This window comes from Camelus bactrianus, chromosome 9 (assembly GCF_048773025.1).
Source record: "Camelus bactrianus isolate YW-2024 breed Bactrian camel chromosome 9, ASM4877302v1, whole genome shotgun sequence".
NCBI classification, from domain to species: domain Eukaryota; kingdom Metazoa; phylum Chordata; class Mammalia; order Artiodactyla; family Camelidae; genus Camelus; species Camelus bactrianus.
In genome coordinates, this window is record NC_133547.1 from 2,960,571 (window position 1) to 2,980,459 (window position 19,889).

General features: G+C 45.0%; 1 protein-coding gene across 1 annotated transcript; it reads left to right on the top strand.

The window, feature by feature from the left end:
• Positions 1-72: 72 nt before the first annotated feature.
• GP6 (glycoprotein VI platelet) lies at positions 73-15,141 on the top strand. Its single transcript, XM_074369116.1, has 8 exons — positions 73-858; positions 4,011-4,046; positions 4,146-4,403; positions 6,438-6,722; positions 9,921-9,974; positions 13,065-13,124; positions 13,918-13,968; positions 14,469-15,141. Exons 1-8 carry the CDS (start codon positions 798-800, stop codon positions 14,648-14,650), a joined length of 987 nt encoding a protein of 328 aa, XP_074225217.1. The 5' UTR covers positions 73-797; the 3' UTR covers positions 14,651-15,141.
• Positions 15,142-19,889: the final 4,748 nt, after the last annotated feature.

Below are 19,889 nucleotides of genomic sequence, written 5' to 3' on the forward strand. Positions count from 1 at the left end.
TAATGTCTTCAGGGTTCATCCATGTCATAGCACGTGTCAGAATTTCCTTCCTGTAAGTACTGGGGATTGAGCCCAGGACCTCGTGCATGCCAAGCACGTGCTGCACCACCGAGCTCTACCCATCCGTCAGCACCTGATCCCTTTTTAAGACTAAACAATATTCCATTGGGGTAGGTATATACCATAGTTTGTTTAATCATTCTCCCATCAGTGGACACGAGTTGTTTCCTTGTTTTGGCTGTTGTGAATAATGCTGTCATGAACCTGGCTGTACAAATACCTGTTCAAGTTCCTGCTTTTGATTCTTTTGGGTATTTACCCAGAAGTGGAGTCGCTGAGTCATTCATTGCTTCATATGTTGAGGAAATGCCGGACTGTTTTCCCCAACAGCTGTACCTACCTGCCCGCGATGCATGAGGATTTCAACTTCTCCACGTCCTCAGCCGACATTTGTTGTTGTCTTTTTGATGACAGTCATCCTTGCAGGTGAGAAGTGATGTCTCACTGTGGTTTTGATCTGCATGTCCCTAATGGATGTCAGGGAGTTTATGGGAGTATTGGAAACACAGAGGACGCCTCACTAGGCAGACGTGGTGGGACACTGGGCTGGTGACGGGAGATAAAGTGACGCTACTTGGAGCTTGTGTGCAAGTCATTCTACGGAGCAGAAGGCTCCAGCTTGATGAGTCTCAACTAGGAAAAGCCAGGCTGATGGGGGAGGGGAGGAAATCGCTCCTCATCCTCACCACGTCCTGTGCCTCTGCTCCAGTCCCCGCCCAAGTCTTCCCTCCTGGGCTATGGAGCTCAGGACGGGCCAAGGAACCATGTCCTCATCCCTGCCTGCCCTCTTCTGCCTTGGTGAGTCAGTCTGGGAAAGCCTGTGGGACATGTATGGGCTCTGAGACAAAGAATTTAGAAAAACGCATCAGTGATGAATTTCAGGGCAAAAGGTGACCACAATGGTCACCCCATTTATTTGTTGCGGGGGGAAGCTGGGGCCCAGGGAGGTGGTGTTTGTCGGAGTTATTCTAGTATGTTCACGGCTGGCTCCGGAAATGAATACGGGTCTCCCAGTAATGCTGGCTGCAACTTTCTCCCACTACACTTAAATTTTTTTTTAATTTAAAAAAATGTGGACTCACTGACTAGATTATAGAGTTAGTTTGTCAGTATGCCTTTTGGTACTGATGCAAACAATGCTGCCGTTGGCAGCAACGTGGATGGACCCCGACGGCATTGTCCTAAGTGAAATAAGCCACACAGAGAAAGAAAACAGAGCAGGATCTTACTTACAGTCGGAATCTCAAAAAGCTGAACTCACAAAAGCAGGGAGTAGGTTGGTGGTGTCCGGGGGCTGGGAAGTGAGGGCGGGAGAAGACAAGAGGGTGGATGTTGGTCAAAGGGCACAAACTTCCAGTTATCAGGGGAGTAAGTTCTGAGGATCTAGGTCACAGCTTGGTGACTGGGGTTAACTGTACTATAGAGCATGCTCGGAATTTGCTAAAAGAGCAGATCTTAAGCTTCTGTCTCTCATACACACAAAGATGGTTCTGTGACGTGATGGATGTGTTAGTTAGCTTGACTGTGGTAATTATTTCACAAATCATCATGCTGTATGCCTTAGATTTATGAGATTTTTATTTGTAAATTATACTTCGGTAAGGCAGGAGTAGGAGTGCCCCCTAACAGGGCTGGCGGTGGGGTCAGATGCGTCTGGGCTTTCTCCTCCTCATGGGCTTTGTGCTGGGCATGTGTGCGCACTATTTCCCTATTCCTTCAAAAGAACTTTATCGCTGAAAGCTTAGAGGCTTGGGGCTAAGCAGGAAGGAAGCAGCTGCGCTAATGGGGATAAGAGTGCAAACTATGAACACAAACTGCCTCTTGTTCATTCATTCACTCATTCATTTAATCATTTTTAAAACACACCCATGTAGCACTTACTGTGGGCTAGATATTGCTCTATGTTTTAAAATAGACACTTGTTTAAATGCCATTAACAAACGCAGTATTACTATTATTCCCTACTATTATTCCCATTTTACAGGTGAGAAAACTGAAGCCCAGGAGGATTAAGTAACTCATTTAAGGTCACACAGTTATGGCTCAAATACAAACTAAGGAATTTTTGCACCAAATCCATATTCTTTACCATGAAAATATGCTGCTAGTGTTTGACTCTACCTTCTACCAGCTGTAGGACCATGGACTTCATGGGACTCACTATGCAAAAAAAAGAAAAAGAAAGAAATATTGTGTATATATATGTATATATAATATATATATATCCTTGTTTATCTGAAATTCGAATTTAACTGGGAGTCCCATGTTTTTATTTCCTAAATCTGGTAACCCTAGTGAGACTAAAATACATAATGCTATTAACTCAGTGAAAAGGTAAAAAAAAAAAAAAGGAGTCTTAGTTTGAGAGAAAAAGGGCAATAGTTCACCCTAGAGAGGGATTTGTTCAGATAGAAGGGAAATTGGGGGGAGGGCGCCTCCAAGGAAAAAATGTGGAATTTATAGATCATGCAATTTGACAGATGGGTAAAATTATATGGAAAAGCTATTGAAAATTGTGGAAAGAATTAGATACAGGTTCAAGGACAACTATGCAGGTGGAAATAAAACACACAATTATTGATCCTAGAAATAGAAAAAAATATAGGCACAATATTGTAATCCTCAGATGTGAATAATATTTGCACAGTCATAATAAAGTAATTAACAGAATACTGATTTAGCCCATAAGGGTTAAATGGGGAGAAGTCTAGGATTAACACATCTCTTGACTTACAACGCAGGAGACGCCCATCTGGATCTAATTACAGCATGGTGATTACAGCCAATAATACTGTATTATACTGAATGCAATTAATGCCACTGGACTGTACACTTGAAAATGGTTAAAATGCCAAATCTTATAGGTATATATTTACCACAGGTAAAAAAGTAGTGTAATAGACCCCAAACCATTGAATTGTACATTTTAAATGGGTGAATTGTATGGTATCTGAATATCTCAATAAAGGTGTTTAAAAAAAATACTGTTCTATAAGGGGGGAGGGTATAGCCCCTTGGTGGAGTGCTGTGCTTAGCATGCTCCAGGTCCCGGCTTCAATCCCCAATAACTCTGCTAAAAAACAAACAAACAAATAAATGAACAAACAATAAATAAACCTAATTGCCTCCCCCCAAAAAAATTTTTTTAAAAATACTGTATGATATACTGAAAGTTGCTAAGAGATCTGCAGTGTTCTCACCACAGAAAAGAAATGGCGACCCCAGGACGGGGTGGAGGCGTCAGCTAGCGCTGCACTGGTAACCTTTCTGCAACACACAAATGTATCAGATCAACTTGTTGTACTTGTATGCCTCAAACCTATACAATGTTGTGGCTTCAACTATTATATTTCCATAATAGAATTATATCTCCATAAAGCTGGGGGGAGAAAAGCGAGAACCCCCCCAATCTGGCACACCGCCCCCTTCTCTTTTCAGTTGCCAAAAGTTGCCAAAAGTCTCTGCGTGGGGGAGGTGTCCTACAGGGAGCTGGGGGATGGGCTAAGGAATCCCTGTTTGGCTTCTAAAAAATTGTGGTAAAAATAATAAATTAAACATAAAATTCACCATCCAGGACATTTAGTCCATTCACAACGTTCTGCAATCAACCCCCGCCTCTAGTTCCAAGACATTTTCAGCGCTCCAGAAGGAAATCCCCTGTCTTTGCAATCACTCTTTAATCTCCTCTCCTCCCAGCCCCCCGCAAACACTCATCTGCTGTCTGCTTCTGGGCAGATTTATCTATTCTGGATATTTCATATACACCGAGTTATACAGTCGTGGCTTTTTACGGCTGGCTTCTTTGCCTTCAATTATGTGCATGTGTACCTTTGAAAAAAGAATTATGACAGAAGAAAGAACGCGTGCAAGTTTCTCATCACGGTGCCCAGCACGCAGAAGGGTGGGTTCACACAAGGTCCTAGTAACCGGTCCTTTTCTTCTTCCTTCAGGGCTGTGTCTGGAGCAGGTGATACATGCTCACTACGGTGGGTCAGGAATCCCCCTGGGGGTTCGGCCAGCGAGCGGGGGGGGGGCAGGAGGGGTGCGAGCCTCTGTCGGGGAACTGACCGCTGCTTGCCTTCCAGGCCCGCTGCCCAAGCCCTCCCTCCAAGCCCTGCCCAGCTCCCTTGTGCCCCTGGGGACGCCGGTGACCGTCCGCTGCCAGGGGCCTCCAGGCGTGGACTTGTACCGCCTGGAGAAACTGAAATCCAGCCAGTATTTCGATTATGGGGTTCTCTCCTTCTCTGCCATGGAGAAACGTTTCGCCGGGGTCTACCGCTGCTCGTACCAGAACGGGAGCCGCTGGTCTCTCCCCAGCAGCCAGCTGGAGCTGGTGGCCACTGGTAACTGGAAGCGTGGAGGCTGGGTGTGCTGGGACGTGCGGCCTCTGGGCTACGTGGTCCTCAGCTCGGGGCTCCAAGAGGGTGACGATGGGGATGATGATGACGGTAAACCCGAAGTCCTAGCGGGGCTGGGATTAGGGTGGGGCAAGGGGGGCTTGTCCTTAAGGGCTAAATTTAGGGGAGGTGCCAAAGAACTCAGTAATCAACAGAAATAATATGCTAATACTGTATCTTAAAAAAAAGAAACCCTCAAATCAATGCAAAAACATCCACGATGTACACAATATTGCAATTTTAAATAATGCCAGATTCGGGCAGTGCTGTTCCAAGCCCTATTCCAGCCTGACGCAAGAGGAAAAATGTGTATTCCCTCATGCATGCTCGAATGCATTTTTTATTTGTATTGAATTTTTTCCCCCTTAACGGAGGCACTGGGGATTGAACCCAGGACCTTGTGCAAGGCGGGCCTGGGCTCTACCACTGAGCTACACCCTCCACCCCCTATTTTTATTTTTTGATGGAATAAAGTGTTCTCAACCTATTCTTTTATTCCTAATACATTTTAAAATGATTACTTTCCAAAGTAGATTTTTAAAATATTGATGCGTTTGCTTCCATGAAAGCCAGGAGAGTCAAATGGTAATATATTCTGCCTTTAAAATTTTTTTTATTTTTTATTGAAGTGTAGTTGATTCACACTGTTAATTTTGTCTCAAATTATCAGGCAACTCTTGCTATTGTGAAGACTGTGTGCCAGGTGTGGACTGCCATGCTCTGTGATGATAACCATATCAAAGTATTATTATATCCAATAATATGATTTTATCAAATTACATAGCAGGGTAGGTTCATATTTCAGACTTCAACATGGCTTTCCCGGGCACAGTCGGATTCTGTCTTTGTTTATAATCTTGATGTTCTATTCCTTGTAAACGTGTTTGCGTTCATTTTTATTTTAAAACTTGCATTAAATATTATTTATCTTGATTACTGAGGTTGGTTTCTATTTTTTTTTTTTTCTGCATCCAAGGAGAAACCCTAGCTTGCCGCACCCTAATTCCTGACCCGAGGTCCATCATGTGCCTTGGGGACTGAGTCAAACGCTACCTCCTCATTAAATATTTCCCTCACCACACTATTTAAAGTTGCATCTTGATTTAAAACAGCGCTCGGCATTATCTTGTATGCCACACATTTACTTATTTTTAAGTTATTCTTTCTTCCTGTTGGAATTTTTGTTTCTTGGAACAGAGACTGACACATAGCAGTTGCTGAGAGGAAAAAAAAAATTGTTGCGTGAGGCACAATCACTAGTCAGCATTTGCTGTTGTGAGTATGGTGTTCCCGGTGTGGACTGCCATGCTCTGTGGTGATTAAAAATACCAAATTACATAGTAGGGTGCGCTCCCGCTTAGGAGCAGACAGCCTGGAGCCAAGCTCCGTGACTGCAGATTTCAGCCCTGCCACTTACTGTCTTGTGACCTCGGACAAGTTATTCAGCACCGTGCACCCTCGTTTCACGTGTGAAGGGGGGATATTTACAGGGGTGAATTCACTGAGGATTCAGTGAACTGATACACGTCATCGGCTTGGAACAGCACCTGGAATCTGGAACTTTAATACAAGTTAACTGCTGTATATTGTAATACAAGCTTACGGGACAATGTAAAGTTAAGCTATTTTGTTATTGCCGTATTTGGGGTGCTGGCTATGTACTGGGTATTCTGTTAAATGCTCAATTACACTGTCTCATCCAATGGCTGCCGTTTTATAGTAGAGAACACTGAGGCACAGATGAGGGGGAGGTGTTTCCAGTCCCTAGGCTGCAAAGCCGGGGTTTGAGCCTGGGCACTGCCATGAGCCTCCAGTCACGCTCCCTTAACCACTGTGTGACCTGGTGGTGGGAAGGGTGGGTTCTGTAGAGTGGAAACAGGTGGAAAGTTCCCTAGCTCTCAGGGAGGTGGGGAGCCTTCCCACCCCAATAGCCAAGACGCTGGTCGCTGTCTTTCACACCAGAATCCTCTTTCCTCGCAGGCGTTTTCACCAAGCCCTCACTCTCAGCCCAGCCCAGTGCAGCAGTGTCCCCAGGGATGGACGTGACTCTGCGGTGTGAGAGCCAATACGGTTTTGACCGATTTGCTCTGTACAAGGAGGGAGACACTGGGCCCTACAAGAGACCTGAGCAGTGGTACCTGGCCGACTTCCCCATCACCACGGTGACCGCTGCCAACAGCGGGACTTATCGATGCTACAGCTTTTCCAGCAGTTCCCCGTACCTGTGGTCAGCCCCCAGCGACCCTCTGGAGCTCGTGGTTAAAGGTCAGGGGTGCAGACCAAAGCTTTCTCCCTCGGCCTTCACAGGCCCTGATGGAAGTTCCAAGGGGAGGGACCAAAAAGCATGGAGGAAGCGGGAGGGCAGGAGGAGACGGGGGCTTTGGAGGGTGTAAGGGGGTCTGAACGATGCTGTAACAAACTACCACAAATTCACTGGCTTAGAACATCACAGACTTATTACCTTAGAGTTCTGGAGGTCAGAAGCCCAAAATGGGTCCTACTGGGATAAAGCGAAGGTGTTGTCCAGGCTGTGCTCCCTCTGCAGGCTCTAGGGGAGGATTTGTTCCTGGTGTCCTTGTCAGCTTCTCAAGGCTCCTACATCTATCTCTTGGCTCCCACGGTCTCTTCCTCATGATCGAAGCCAGCAACATAACGTCTTCACATCTCTCTGTCTCCAACTCTTCTGCCCTCCTGCCTCTATTATACTTTTAAGGACCCTTGTGATTACACTGGGTCCACCAGATAATCCAGGATAATCTCCCCACCCCAAGATCCTTAATCCTGTCTACAAAGTCCCTTTTGCCATGTAAGGTACCATAGTCACAGGCTGTGGGGGTTAGGATCCTGTCATACCTGGGAGGCCGTTATTCTGTCTACTACAGAGCATATACACTAAGAAAAATAAATTTTAATACTGTGAATAAAGCCTTGTGATTTGTCTAGGTAAAAAATAAAACCCACAAGCAAATGCAACAAAATCTTGCAGAAATTACTTAAAAAATGATGCCATCATAGGAAGGAAACTTTGAGGTCATCCCCCTTACACCATAGTCACACGTTCTGTCTTTTTTATTTTTGATCATCTCAGTACAAGGTCTCGCTATAAAAAATCTTGCTGCTAAATTCTTCACATTAACTAATGTAATTCGAAATTCATGATTATATTTTATGTTCACTTTTTTTTATGATTATGCATTTTCACAAGTTTTTGAAGCAATCAAATTATTTAAACGGTCTCAGAATAGAGAAGACAAATGATTCTATCAGCAAAGGGAAAATTCTTGAAAATTCTTATCCTTCTAATCATCAGAGGATTAATAAAGTTAGTACAGAGTGGAATGGGAAAGTATTTGCATTCAGACTGATTTATTTATTTATTGTTCGCTTGTATTGGGATGGGGTGGCGAGTAGGTTCCTTCACTGATTTCTGCTCGGAGGAGGTCCTGGGGACTGAGCCCGGGACCTCCTGCACGCTGAGCATGCCCTCTGCCACTTGAACTATACCCTTCCCCCCATTCAGACTCATTTTCATTCAAATCTAGCTAGTGAGCTAATTATTCACTAGGAATCATCTTTCATCCTTTAAAAAAAAACAACTTATTGAGGTTTGATTTATATGCCTTAAAGTTTACCCATTTTAAGCATCCAATTCAATGCTTTTTGGTGAGTTTAGAGTCGTGCAGTCATCACCACAGTCCAATGATGGCGCATTCCCAACACTGCTAGAAGATCTCCTGTGTCCATTTTCATCCCATCACAAACCTACTACTTCTGCGAATTTGCTTTTTCTAAGAATTTCCTATACTTTTTTGTGACTGATTTCTTTCACTCAGCATGTTTTTTTCCTGAGGTTCATTCATAATGTAGCCTGTGTCAGTTTTCCGTTCTTAAACGGTGCTTCTTTCAAAAGGGGACAGCACAGCTCATAAAGAAAATGTGATACATACACCCAGTGAAATATTATACAGCCTTAAAAAGAACGAGATCTCGTCACATGCGACACATGGATGAACCTTGAGGACACCGTGCTAAGTAAAATAAGCCGGTAACAAAAGAACATATGCTGGATGATTCTACTCATACGAGGTAGTCAAATTCATAGAGAGAGAAAGTAGAATGGTGGTTGTCAGGGGCTGGGGGAGAGGAGAAAGGAAAATAGTGTTTAATAAGGACAGAGTTTTAGTTTTGCAAGATGAGAAATTCTGGAGCTCTGCTGACCCATAATGTGACTGCACTTCATACTGCTGAACTGTACACGTCAATGTTCAGGATGTTACACTTAATGTTACGGGATTGCAACTACACTTAGAAATAAAATAAAAATCAAAGAGGCGGGTATATGTTTCCCTGCTCTAATATCTGAAGATGTTTTCTTTTCTTTTAAGTCTTTGTCTCCTTTCCCATCTCATGCTTCCTACTGCATCTTCGAAACCTATCATCTGACAATTTCTCCACATCCGCCGTCTCTACCTGCACAACCCCAGCAGCCTCCACACTGGCCTCTCTGCTTTTGATTGAAATATAATTGACCTATAACCTTGCATAAGTGTACGGTTTATAACGTGTTGACTTGATACATTTATATATTGCAACAGGATGACCATCATAGCTTAGCTAACACCTCCATCTTGTCACATAATTACTATTTTGTGTGTGTGTGTGTGTGTGTGTGTGTGTGTGCGTGTGTGTGTGTGGTGAGAATGTCTAAGATCTAGTCTCTTAGCAACCGTGAAGTCTGGCATATAGGATGCTGCCTGTAATCACTGTGCTGTGCGTTAGGTCTCATCTCCGAGCTGCAGGCTTGTCTGGCTTCGCACGTTTACCCTCTTTAGACAGTTAGCAAAACGACAGCAAGAGGAAACCTTTAAAAACAGGTGGTTAAAGTCAGATGATTCAGACCTTTGCTCAAAGTCAGCAGCGCTGCCACCTTGGTCTTCTCCAGCCCCTGCGTTACTTGTCGGATCACCTGCCTACTGCTCCCTGCCTGCCCCTCCCCCATTGACTCTGCTGTAGATACACTGGGCGTCTTGCCTTCCTTTGAAAATGCAGGCTTAGTGTGGCCTCAGGGACTTTGCACGTGCTGGGAGGCGTTCCCCAGATATCTCCATGACTCATTCCATTGCCTCCCTCAGGCCTTCAGTCAGAAGTCACCTTCCTGCCTCTCTGACACTCTCTAGCCACCTCCTCTTTGTGACAGCAGGTCACAAAGATCTAGGAGACGGGACAGAACCGAGCTTTGAAAAGCAGGGAAGGCATTCACAGAGACTGTCATTCACTAGCCCCAGAATGTTCTAGGAACACCCCTCAAAGGCTGCTTCACACCCACGACGGTACAGGGATAGACACTTCTTTATTTTTATTTTCCAGGGGAGGAAACTGAGTTGCAGAGAGGCTTTACTATTTGCTCAGGATCTAACCCTAATGGAGCACAGAACTCTCTTTTTATTTTTCCTGATTCCTCAGGGAACTCCGTGACCCCCAGCTGGCTGCCCACAGAGCTGCCGTCCTCTGTAACAGGTAAGTTCTGGAGGACTCTCCTCCGTGTCTGGGGTGCAGGGCACACGGACTCCTCTTTTGCTTTCTCCTCTCTGTCTAGATTTCTCAGTTTAATTCACTTGCCTCTTTCACAGATTTGCTTTGTTTTAAAAATCCCTTAATTCTGCGTGTAAGGAGGGTGCGTGTTGTAAGTAGACGGTATGCCTAGCCTGTCTCACATCCCCACCACGATCCAGCCTTAGCGCTGTGGCTTATGTGTCATATGTGGAAGAACAAGCTCAGTGTCTTGGAAAATTGTAGATTCCTGGACTCCAATTCTGAGCCTCTGACGCCACTGGCCAGCCATTCTCAAACTGCAGTGGGCTTGAGACTCACCTGGAGGGTTTATCAAGGACAGACTTCTGGGCCCCGAGAGTGTCTAATTCAGAAGGTCTGGGGTTGAGGCCAATAATTTTCAGTTCTAACAAGTACCCATGGGATTTTGCTGTTGATCTGGGGATGCCACTTTGAAAAACCAATGCATTTATTAAAATTAATTAATTAATTTTAAATCAGTTTTTTTAGGGGGGAGGTAATTAGGTTTTTATTTAAGTTTTATTTAGTGGAGGTAGTGGGGCTTGAAGCCAGGACCTCCTGCATGCTGAGCACGTGCTCTACCAATGAGCTATCCTCTCCCTCCTAAACCACATTTTTTAATATATATGTATTTTTTGAAGTATAGTCAGTACACAATGTTGTGTCAACATCTGGTGTACAGCACACTGTGTCAGTCATACACAGACACACGTATATTCCTTTTCCTATTCTTTTTCATTTCAGGTTATTGCAAGATATTGAATAGAGTTCCCCGTGCTACACAGTATAAACTTGTTGTTTATCTATTTTATATAAAGCAGTCAGTATCTGCAAATCTCGAACCCCCAATTTATCCCTCCCCACCCTCTTCTCCCCACTGGTAAACATAAGTTTGTTTTCTATGTCTGAGAGTCTGTTTCTGCTTTGTAAATACGTTCATGTATGTCTTTTTTTTTTTTTTTAGATTCCACATATAAGTGATATCATATGGCATTTTTCTTTCTCTTTCTGACTGCACTCCATTTTGTGTGAGCCACAGTGTTCCCCATTTTCAAACGTGTCTCAGTGGCTTCTGGTGTATGGATGACAGCCTGTGCCTTAAGAAACAGTGCACGAGGCTGTGGCACCTCTGCCATTTCCTGTATCTCAGGGAGACCTCAAACCCAAATTACAAGCATCGTGTTGAAAGGATCCAAAGTGGATGAGAATGTGCTGACAGATGGCGCTGAGGGCAGGAAGGGGCTGTTACGCCAGAGGAGGCACAGCTCGTGTCCGTGCATGCACATGTGTGCATGTTTCTTACCGGAATTTAAAAAAAATGACATATAGTTGATACAATACTATATAAGTGACAGGTGTACAACATAGTGATTCACATTTTTAAAGGTTATACTCCGTCTATAGTTACTATAAAATATTGGCTATATTCGCTGTGTTGTACAATATATCCTTGTAGTTTATTTGTTTTATATATAACAGTTTATACCTCTTAATCCCCTGCCCCCGTCCTGCCTCTGCCCTCTTCTCTCTCCCCACTACTCATTGGAATTTTTAAACTTTTTATTTTGAGATATTGATTCACAGGAAGTTGCAAAGATAGTACAGAATATACCCTTTGCCTGGAATGCCCCAATAATTACAGTACAGCATAAAAACCAGGAATCTGACGCTGGCTGAATATTTAGTTCTATGTTGATTTATCACACATGTAGGTTCATATAGCCACCACTGCATTCAAAATACTATTCCAAGTAACTGAAGCATTATACTGTACCCCAGAAATTGACACAATATTGTAAACTGACTATACTTCAATAAAAAATACATATGCAAAAATAAATAAAGTAGTATCTAAACTAAAACCAATACTATTCCAAGGAGAAAAAAAGATAACGATATTTCTCAGGGCCCTCCTTCATAGTCACCCCTCCCCTCCCACGATCCCTAACCCCTGGCAAGTTCTAATTTGTTCTTCCTCGATTTAATTTGCCACTTGGAGAGTGTTATATATAAATGCAGTCATATCATGGGGGAGCCTTTGAGACTGCCTTCCCCCCACTTAGTATCGTGCCCTTGAGGCCTGTCCAAGCTGTTGCATGTATCAACAGTGTGCTCCTTTTTATGACTGAGTAGTATTTCATGGTACACACGTACCACACCAGGTTTAGATCCAAATTCAAACAAAAATTCATCAGTGACACTCACAGGCAGAGAAATAACAGAACAAATAACATCTCAGCTCTGATTCTACCACGGATGAGTGAGCGTAAGAGAGGCTGTGATGAATTGGTTCCACCATAAAAAGGCCCTCAGAGGCTGTCCCCACCGTCACCAGGAGCTACATATTTATGGGCTGAGGGGGTTCAGGAAATATTTATGTAAAAATGGTAGGAGGTCCCTGGTGAAGGAAATGGCCTCAATCAGGAGGGAAGTCTCTTCTGCTCAGGGCTGACATCAGTTTTTTTTTTCCCTACTGAGCTCACCTAGATCTGCAGATCCAGTTTGTGTTTGTAAGACTGAGATGCAAGTCACACACCGCAACATTCACCGTACCTGCTAGACTAGCTATAATCATCATCGTAACAAAAAAGCACGATTGTTGGCGAGGATTTGGAGACACTGGGACCCTCATACCCTGCTGGTGGGGAAAAAAATGCTGTAGCTGCTGTGGAAAACAGCTTGGTGGTCCCTTAAAGAGCTAAACATAGAATTCCCGTATGACTCAGAAATTCCAGCCTAGGGATATACCCTGGAAAATTAAAGAATGTACATTCACACAAAAGCCTGTATGGAATGTTCATGGCAGCATTATTCGTAACGGCCCCAAAGTGGACTAGGCTAATGCCTGTAAGGGGATGAATGGATCCGTTTCTTATTAAACCTCTGAGAAGCAGAAGACAGCATGTCTTGGGCCTTTTGAGTTTGTCCTTCCTCTGTGTCTGCGCAGTGTGTGTTAGAGAAATGGGTTCCTGGGAGGCTGGACATCTCACAGGGGCAAGGGGCAGACCTGACATCACCCGTAATCCTCCTGCTTAGAATCGTCAGAAGCCCCCGGGAGGCTGAGCCCCTCGCTCGTGAACCAAGGCTCCACAGCTGGTGAGTAAGTCGGCGCTCAGAGCTCAGCAGAAAGGAGTGCGAGGACTGGCCTCTCTCTTCTGTCATTTAAGGCTGGAGTCTCCTCAAAACCACCTGCCTCTTCCCAGGAGAGCCCCTGATTTGAGGATAAGGATGGGGTGGAGATGGGCTCCGAGCTTGGGGGCAGAGGAGCATCTGGGTAATGTGGATGCTTCCATACGGCGGCGCCAAGCCGACCACGGAAGGGCCGTGCCCCTCCCTGCACAGTGCTCTTCTGCCTTGGCTCTGATCCGTGTGCGCAGCCGTGTTCCCAGGGCTTCCATGCATGGCCCGGGCTGCAGCCCCACTCAGATCGTGGTTGAGCCCTTTACTACTCCAGTCCAGGGCAATGTGCTTCTCCCCTGCGGCAGCTCTCTTTGCCCCTGCTTTCTCCAGAAAAAGTCTCCGTTTCCCTTGGAAAACAGGGAACCTTGACATATCCCGAGGGTAGGTTGGGCATCTCCATTGTCCCCATGCAACTCTAGCTTTCTTTAGGCTTTCTAAGACCCTCATGGGATTTTCCCCCATCCTCTTTTCAAGACCCTTCTGGGGTCCTCATCACCCTCAGGACAGGTAGGAAAACTGACTCATAGATGCCCCACATCTCATAAGTGATGAGTCTGGGGGTCAAACCTGGATGCCATGACTCTGCAGTTCACAGTCTCCCTGTAGCCCTGGCGCTCTGCCTCCCAGGTGTGCGCGCTCAGGACAGGCGCAGAGACGCGGAGAGGAGAGGTGGTCCCAGCCCTTCGCAATTATCCTTTCTGATTCTCAGAATCTTCTAGGAATATCACCATACTTCCAGAGGCGTCAGACCCTCCAGCTGGTGAGTACGTGTCCATCTCTGGACCAGCTTCCTCCCCGCTCCCTGACTTTACCCAAGGCCGGCTGCTTTCCCCACACACAGGAGCTACAGCCCTGGGCTCTTGGGCTCTGGTGTGTAGCGTGTGAAGGGGAGGGGGTCTATCAGCATCTGGAGCTCAGAGCTGGGCAAAGATCAGGGGTGAAGGTTGAGGTTTTCTAAAGGGTCAGAGAAAGATCAACTTCATCTCTCTCTCTGCCCTCTGACAATGATCTTCTCTTCCACAATTAGCCAAATAACCAGGTAGTGTCTGTGTGTGGGGTGGGGTCGTGTCAGGGGCCTGAGAAGGGGTGTGTGGAAGAGGTGGTGTTTAGACAACTGGGCTTATCTGGTCCTAACCCTCGAGAGGAGGAGAGGACCCCTCTGGCATCCTGGCTGGCAGAGGGTAACAGGTTCTCACGTGGGGGCCGTGGCTTAGAGAGGGTCCTTCTGCCACCCGCTTCTGTCTGTCTTCGTTCCTCCAGGTCCCGCCCTCCAGCGCTACACTGAGGGCAATCTGGTCCGGATATGCCTCGGGGCTGTGGTTCTAATATTCCTGGTGGGGATTCTGGCAGAAGATTGGCACAGCCGAAGGAAACCCCCGAGGCGCCGGGGCAGAGCGGCCCACAGGCCACTCCCACCCCTCCCACCCCGCCCGCAGACCTAGGAACTACACAGCTGTCAGGACAGGGGTCGACCGGATGGTCATAACCACGGATAGCATCATTAGAATCCCAAGCTTTGCTTGCATCTAAGAGACAGGTTGTGGGAGTGGGGAGGGGACTTTGAGTGTGTGGAGCGTGAGAGCAGAAGAACAGAGGCTACAAGCTGTGGAAATGGAGGCTCTTCTTGGCGCCCCAGCAGGAGTTGTTGGGCCTCTGTCTGACTCTCTGTCCTAGGACCCCCTGTTTGGGATGGAAGGAATCTAGTGGATGCCAAAGGCTCCTCACTGACATCTTGCTCATTGTGGGCCGTGTGGCACCCTAACCGGATCATCATACTTTCCCCTCTCTCCAACCTTCTCTACCATGGGTTCCAGATCGGCCTCTAATATTCCCAGCTCTCACAGCTGACCTGTTCTGTCCCCCGCACAAAACTCTCCCACATCCCATTTGCCCCCTGTTCTTTTTTCTTTTCCTGGTTATCCCCAAACCTAACCCTCACTCAAGACCCATCTTAAGCTGCAGTCGGAAAAATCGCCTTTTGTTCCTTGAGATGGACCTGGTTTCTTTCAAGCTTTTGGGTGTTCTATTCATTTCCCCTACAATAGAATAATAATTCTAACTAACGTGGCAATGGCTTATCTTTATGTTCGAAAAAAGTCCAAAGTCCTAAGCTTGTCCTAAAGGCCAGAATAGGTAAAGCCATAGAGACAGAAAAAAAACTGGTGGTTGGCAGGGTTTGATGGGAGGAAGGAATAGGGAGTAATGACCTAATTAGTATAGTTTTTTTAAAAAAAATTGTAGTGATGAAAATGTTTTGAAACTAGATAAAGGTGGTGGTTTCACAACAAGGTAACTGTACTAAATGCCACTGAACTATTCACTTTAAAACAGTTACAATGAGGGGAGGGTATAGCTCACATAGCAGAGTGCATGCTTAGCATGCACAAGGTCCTGGGTTCAATCCCCAGTACATCCTCTAAAAATAAGCAAACCTAATTACCTCCCCCAACCTAAAAACAAAAACAAATGATAATGATCATGAATAAAACTGAAAAACCTGAGTTTTGTTTTTTTAAAAAATAAAATGGTTACATTTTTATGTATTTTAATTTTGTTACATGAAATTGACCTCAATAAAAAGAAAAAAACCCCTGCTCCCTGACACCCATACACCTCTGTACGGGGTCACTTGTCCTAGGGAATGATGTGAGGTATGTCAGAAATACCTCCCTGCACTGTCGCCGAGCTCCAGCACTCTGCTGAGGGCTGTCCCCTCCTGCTAAATGGAAGCTTATCTGTTGCTGACACTCACAGCCTTTAGGTGAAATCAAGTCTGGCTCTTCCCTGAATATGACTCTTGTACACATTTGGGGTTTCACTTCCTGTCAAAGTGACCCTGAACTTGGAAAGTAACTTCCCCCAGGGGCCATGATGATATTCTAGGCTTGGCCATGAGCTCTTCTAAAGAAAAAGAAATAGGTGTATCTTTAATAGGTTAAAGAGGTATCTCCACTTTTCACCACCTGATGGTGGGGTAGACGAATCCTACTCCAATATTAAAATCTTGAGGAACTCAATAAAACACACCAGAATGTGGATAATTTGAATACTATATGATCCCACTTATATCAGGAATCTCAAATAGCCAAAATCATAGAAACAGAGTAGAATGGTGGATACCAGGGGCTAGGAGGAGGGGGAACGGGAAAGATGTTGGTCAAAGGGTACATAGTTTGAACTATGCGAGATGAGTAAGTCCTAGAAATCTGTACAGCATGATTCATATAGCTAACAATATTGTATTATATACTTAAAACTTCACTAAGAGAGTAGATCTTATGTTAAATGTTCATATCACAAAAAGAAGAGAAAAGAAGGAAACTTTAGAGGTGATGGTTATGCTTATGTCATTGCTTATGGTGATGGTTTCACAAGTATATATTTATCTTCAAACTCACCAGAATGTAAACATTATATATGTACAGTTTTTTTTTTTTTTGTCAGTCACACCTCAATAAAATAGGTTAAAAAAAAAAAAACCCAAATTAAAGAATAAAGTGGCTCTTTAATCTACCTTGGTCAGTCGCTTTCCACAATAAGCCAGCTGTTCAAACAGTGATTTCATCTCCAAAAATGAAGGAAAAGAGCAAGAGAAGAAAGCGGAGAGGAGTGGTAACTGGGGTTCAAAGGACAGGGGCAGGAGAAGTAAACAAGTGTCTGAACTGTGCAGTTACTTAAAAGTTATATTTGATGTTACAAGTCTGGTAGGGGCAAACGAGTAGAAGGGAGGAAGGCAGGTTTGTGTTTCTGCCACCACATCCTGTCTTCTGACTTTAATTCCTGTCATTTTTTAAAAATTAAATTTTTTCACTTCTTGTCTTCTGACTTGTCTCCCTGTCTTTTGACTCCACTTCCTGTCTCCTGACTTGACTTCCTGTCTTTTGACTCCACTTCTGGTCTTTTGGCTTCACTTCCTGTCTTTTGACTCCACTTCCTGACTTTTGACTCCACTTCCGGTCTTTTGGCTTCACTTCCTGTCTCCTGACTTGACTTCCTGTTTTGACTTCCACAGTAGTGACACCGTTCAGCCCAGGCTGTGCGCCCTGGCGTTCGGGTTGTCTGTGCCTCCCTGTCTCAGCGAGTGGTGAGAGAAGCCTGGGTGAGGGCTCAGGGAATGAGCAAGAGAGGGAGCCACACAGTCACCACGGAAACTGGGGACCCAGGGCTTGGTCTGGGATTGGGGTTCGTGAAAACAAATGTCCCTCATGGAAGTCTTTCTCCCAGAACTGTAGATGAGCCAGAAGATCCTGGCACAGGAGAGTGAGTTCCTCCCAAAACTCTCTTCCTGGGGCCCGCACAAATAGCTTACCTTTCTGGGATAGGTGGGAAGTGAGAAAGTGTGGCTTCGTCTGGGAGGAGCCTGCAGGTGAGGCTTGGAGGTAGGGGGTGGAGCAGGGGTCAGGCTGCTGTGACCTCTGGCTCTTACTTCCTCCCAGCAACATGCCCAAGCCCACCACCTGGGCTACTCTAGGCCCCGTGACCCCCCAGGGTGCACATGTGGCTGTCTGTTGAGGTGTCAGTAAATGAGGGGGGTGGAACTGTGGAAGGATGGCTTTTCCATACACCTTATTAAAGAACACAAGGTGAATTGTTTGTTCCTAATCATCAGTGGGACTAAACTTAGAGCAGATGTGAACTAATGCTTCTATGGAACTGAGCCACATTTTCAGAATTCAGTGATGGGCTGAGGCTGGTAGTCACAGGGAGGAAATGTTAAGAACAGGGACAGCTGAACCTGATGCCTCCTGACACATGCAAACTCACAGACAAACAGGAACCTCTGTGTGCCCCCCATGTCTCAGCTTTAATTCTAGCACTTCTTGTGGGTAATAACAGAGTGCCCCCGAGGGCGTCGCTGGAACAGAGGAAGAGGTACACGCTTTGGAGAAAGATGGTGAATTTAGTTGTGAGCATGAGTTAGCATTTTATGGGCCACTGGGATGTCAATACTTATTAAAAGGTCAGGAGAGAATCAGCCCTGGAGATAAACTAGTGATAAACACAGTTTCCTGTGCACATGGTGTGTATCAATTGGTCTTTGTAAAGGTGCATTAAAAACAGATTGTCTACTTAGTCGTTGGTAATGGACAGCTGGGTTTTCTCCATCTTTTGGTGTGATGAAAATGTTCTGGAACCATACAGTGGTAATGGTTGCACAACTCTGTGGATGTACTAAATGTTACTAGAGGTAAATTTTATGTTATGTATATTTACCACAGCTCCAAACATACAGTGTGTAAGTAAGATGGGTGGGAATAATTTGGGCATCCAAGATACATGGATGAGGCAGATATTCTTTCCATGGGGAAGGGGATGTTGAGAGTTAATTTTTTCCTGTTCTCCAGTTGCAGTTATGGGCAACCAGAAACATTTGGTTACATGTGTGCGAACTCAAGTCTTGCCCCATCGCATCTCCCCATCCTAAGAATGCCCTTCTCTTGTTCCTTGGTCCCAAACGTCTTTTCCCCCAAAGACATGGTCTCTGGTGTAACTGATTTATGGTCCTATCCTTCTCCTGTCTTGTTCTACCATTAATGACCACACTCCCAGAGGCTTTTCAACTTACAGGTGAAATAGTCAGTATCAGTCCCTAAATCTGTGTATACAGGTTACTCAATTTCTTACCCCTTAAAGGGGGCTGGGCTAGATTACAGCAGATTACAGGAATCCAGTCTAGGAGTGCTTTGCACCCGCGGTATATTTGCTGATGTCTTGAGACACTTTTGGTAGTCACAGCTATGAGGGAGGCGCTGGTATCTGGTGGGTAGAGGGTAGCGGTGCTACTAACGCCCTGAAAATGCACAAGACAATCTGTCACCAAGCACATACATACTCTTTAGACACATTTACGGTAACAAGGAATTATCTGCCCCCAAATGACTGCAGACATTGAGAAACCCTTGACTATAAGCCATCTAAATTCTCTTCTAGCTTAAGAAAATTATGTGCCTCTATTTCTTTTAACAACCCCACCTGCTTCCACTAAAGGTACCCACCCCTCAGAACCTGAGAATGGTGATGCTTTAGGAATGACTTATATCCAGCTGAACAAGAAGCCTTGATACAGGAACAGAAGGAAACTTATAGGAAACCCTAGGAGCCCACACTGTGTGCAGTGATGTTGCTGGAATGATGGAGCACGTTGAAGGGTGACTTGAAGATGATGTCTGGGAATGTGGTAATATTTGGTGAGAATGATGAACTGATAGGGCCCAAAGAAGAGATAGGAGAAAGTAGGATTGGAAGAAAAAATTTTAAATTAGTGCTTAATAAAAAAGTAATTCTTACACTGTTGCTTTAAGGAATTTTGGGATTCAGTGTGTTGGAAGGAGGTACTGGAGATTTGATGAGGAATAGCTATGCATACCATGAAGTTATGTTTTCTGTAGGGAAAGGCAGAATTATGAAAAAGTTAATCAGAGCAATGACATGATCATACTTGAAGCACCTAAGAGGGCTACAAAATATTGTGGGATTGGTAGGAGAAATGCTCTGATGAGGACGGCTTCTCAGGCAGCTATCAATGCAGATCAAGAAATACTGGCACTGGGCAATGACCGGCCAAGGCAAACAGAGATCAATGTGCTCACAAACATTCCTGTCCCATTTTCCCCCTTGGGCTAAGTTCTACCCAAATTATCTTTTCTTTACATTTGGTCAGAATCCATCAATAACGAAGAC

Excerpts from the sequence above, each read along its gene's own strand:
- GP6 (XM_074369116.1), top strand. The coding sequence starts at position 798 with ATGGAGCTCAGGACGGGCCAAGGAACCATGTCCTCATCCCTGCCTGCC. Across the intron at positions 4,404-6,437 it reads GCTGGAGCTGGTGGCCACTG|GCGTTTTCACCAAGCCCTCA; the intron begins GTAACTGGAAGC and ends CTTTCCTCGCAG. Across the intron at positions 13,969-14,468 it reads GGCGTCAGACCCTCCAGCTG|GTCCCGCCCTCCAGCGCTAC; the intron begins GTGAGTACGTGT and ends TCGTTCCTCCAG.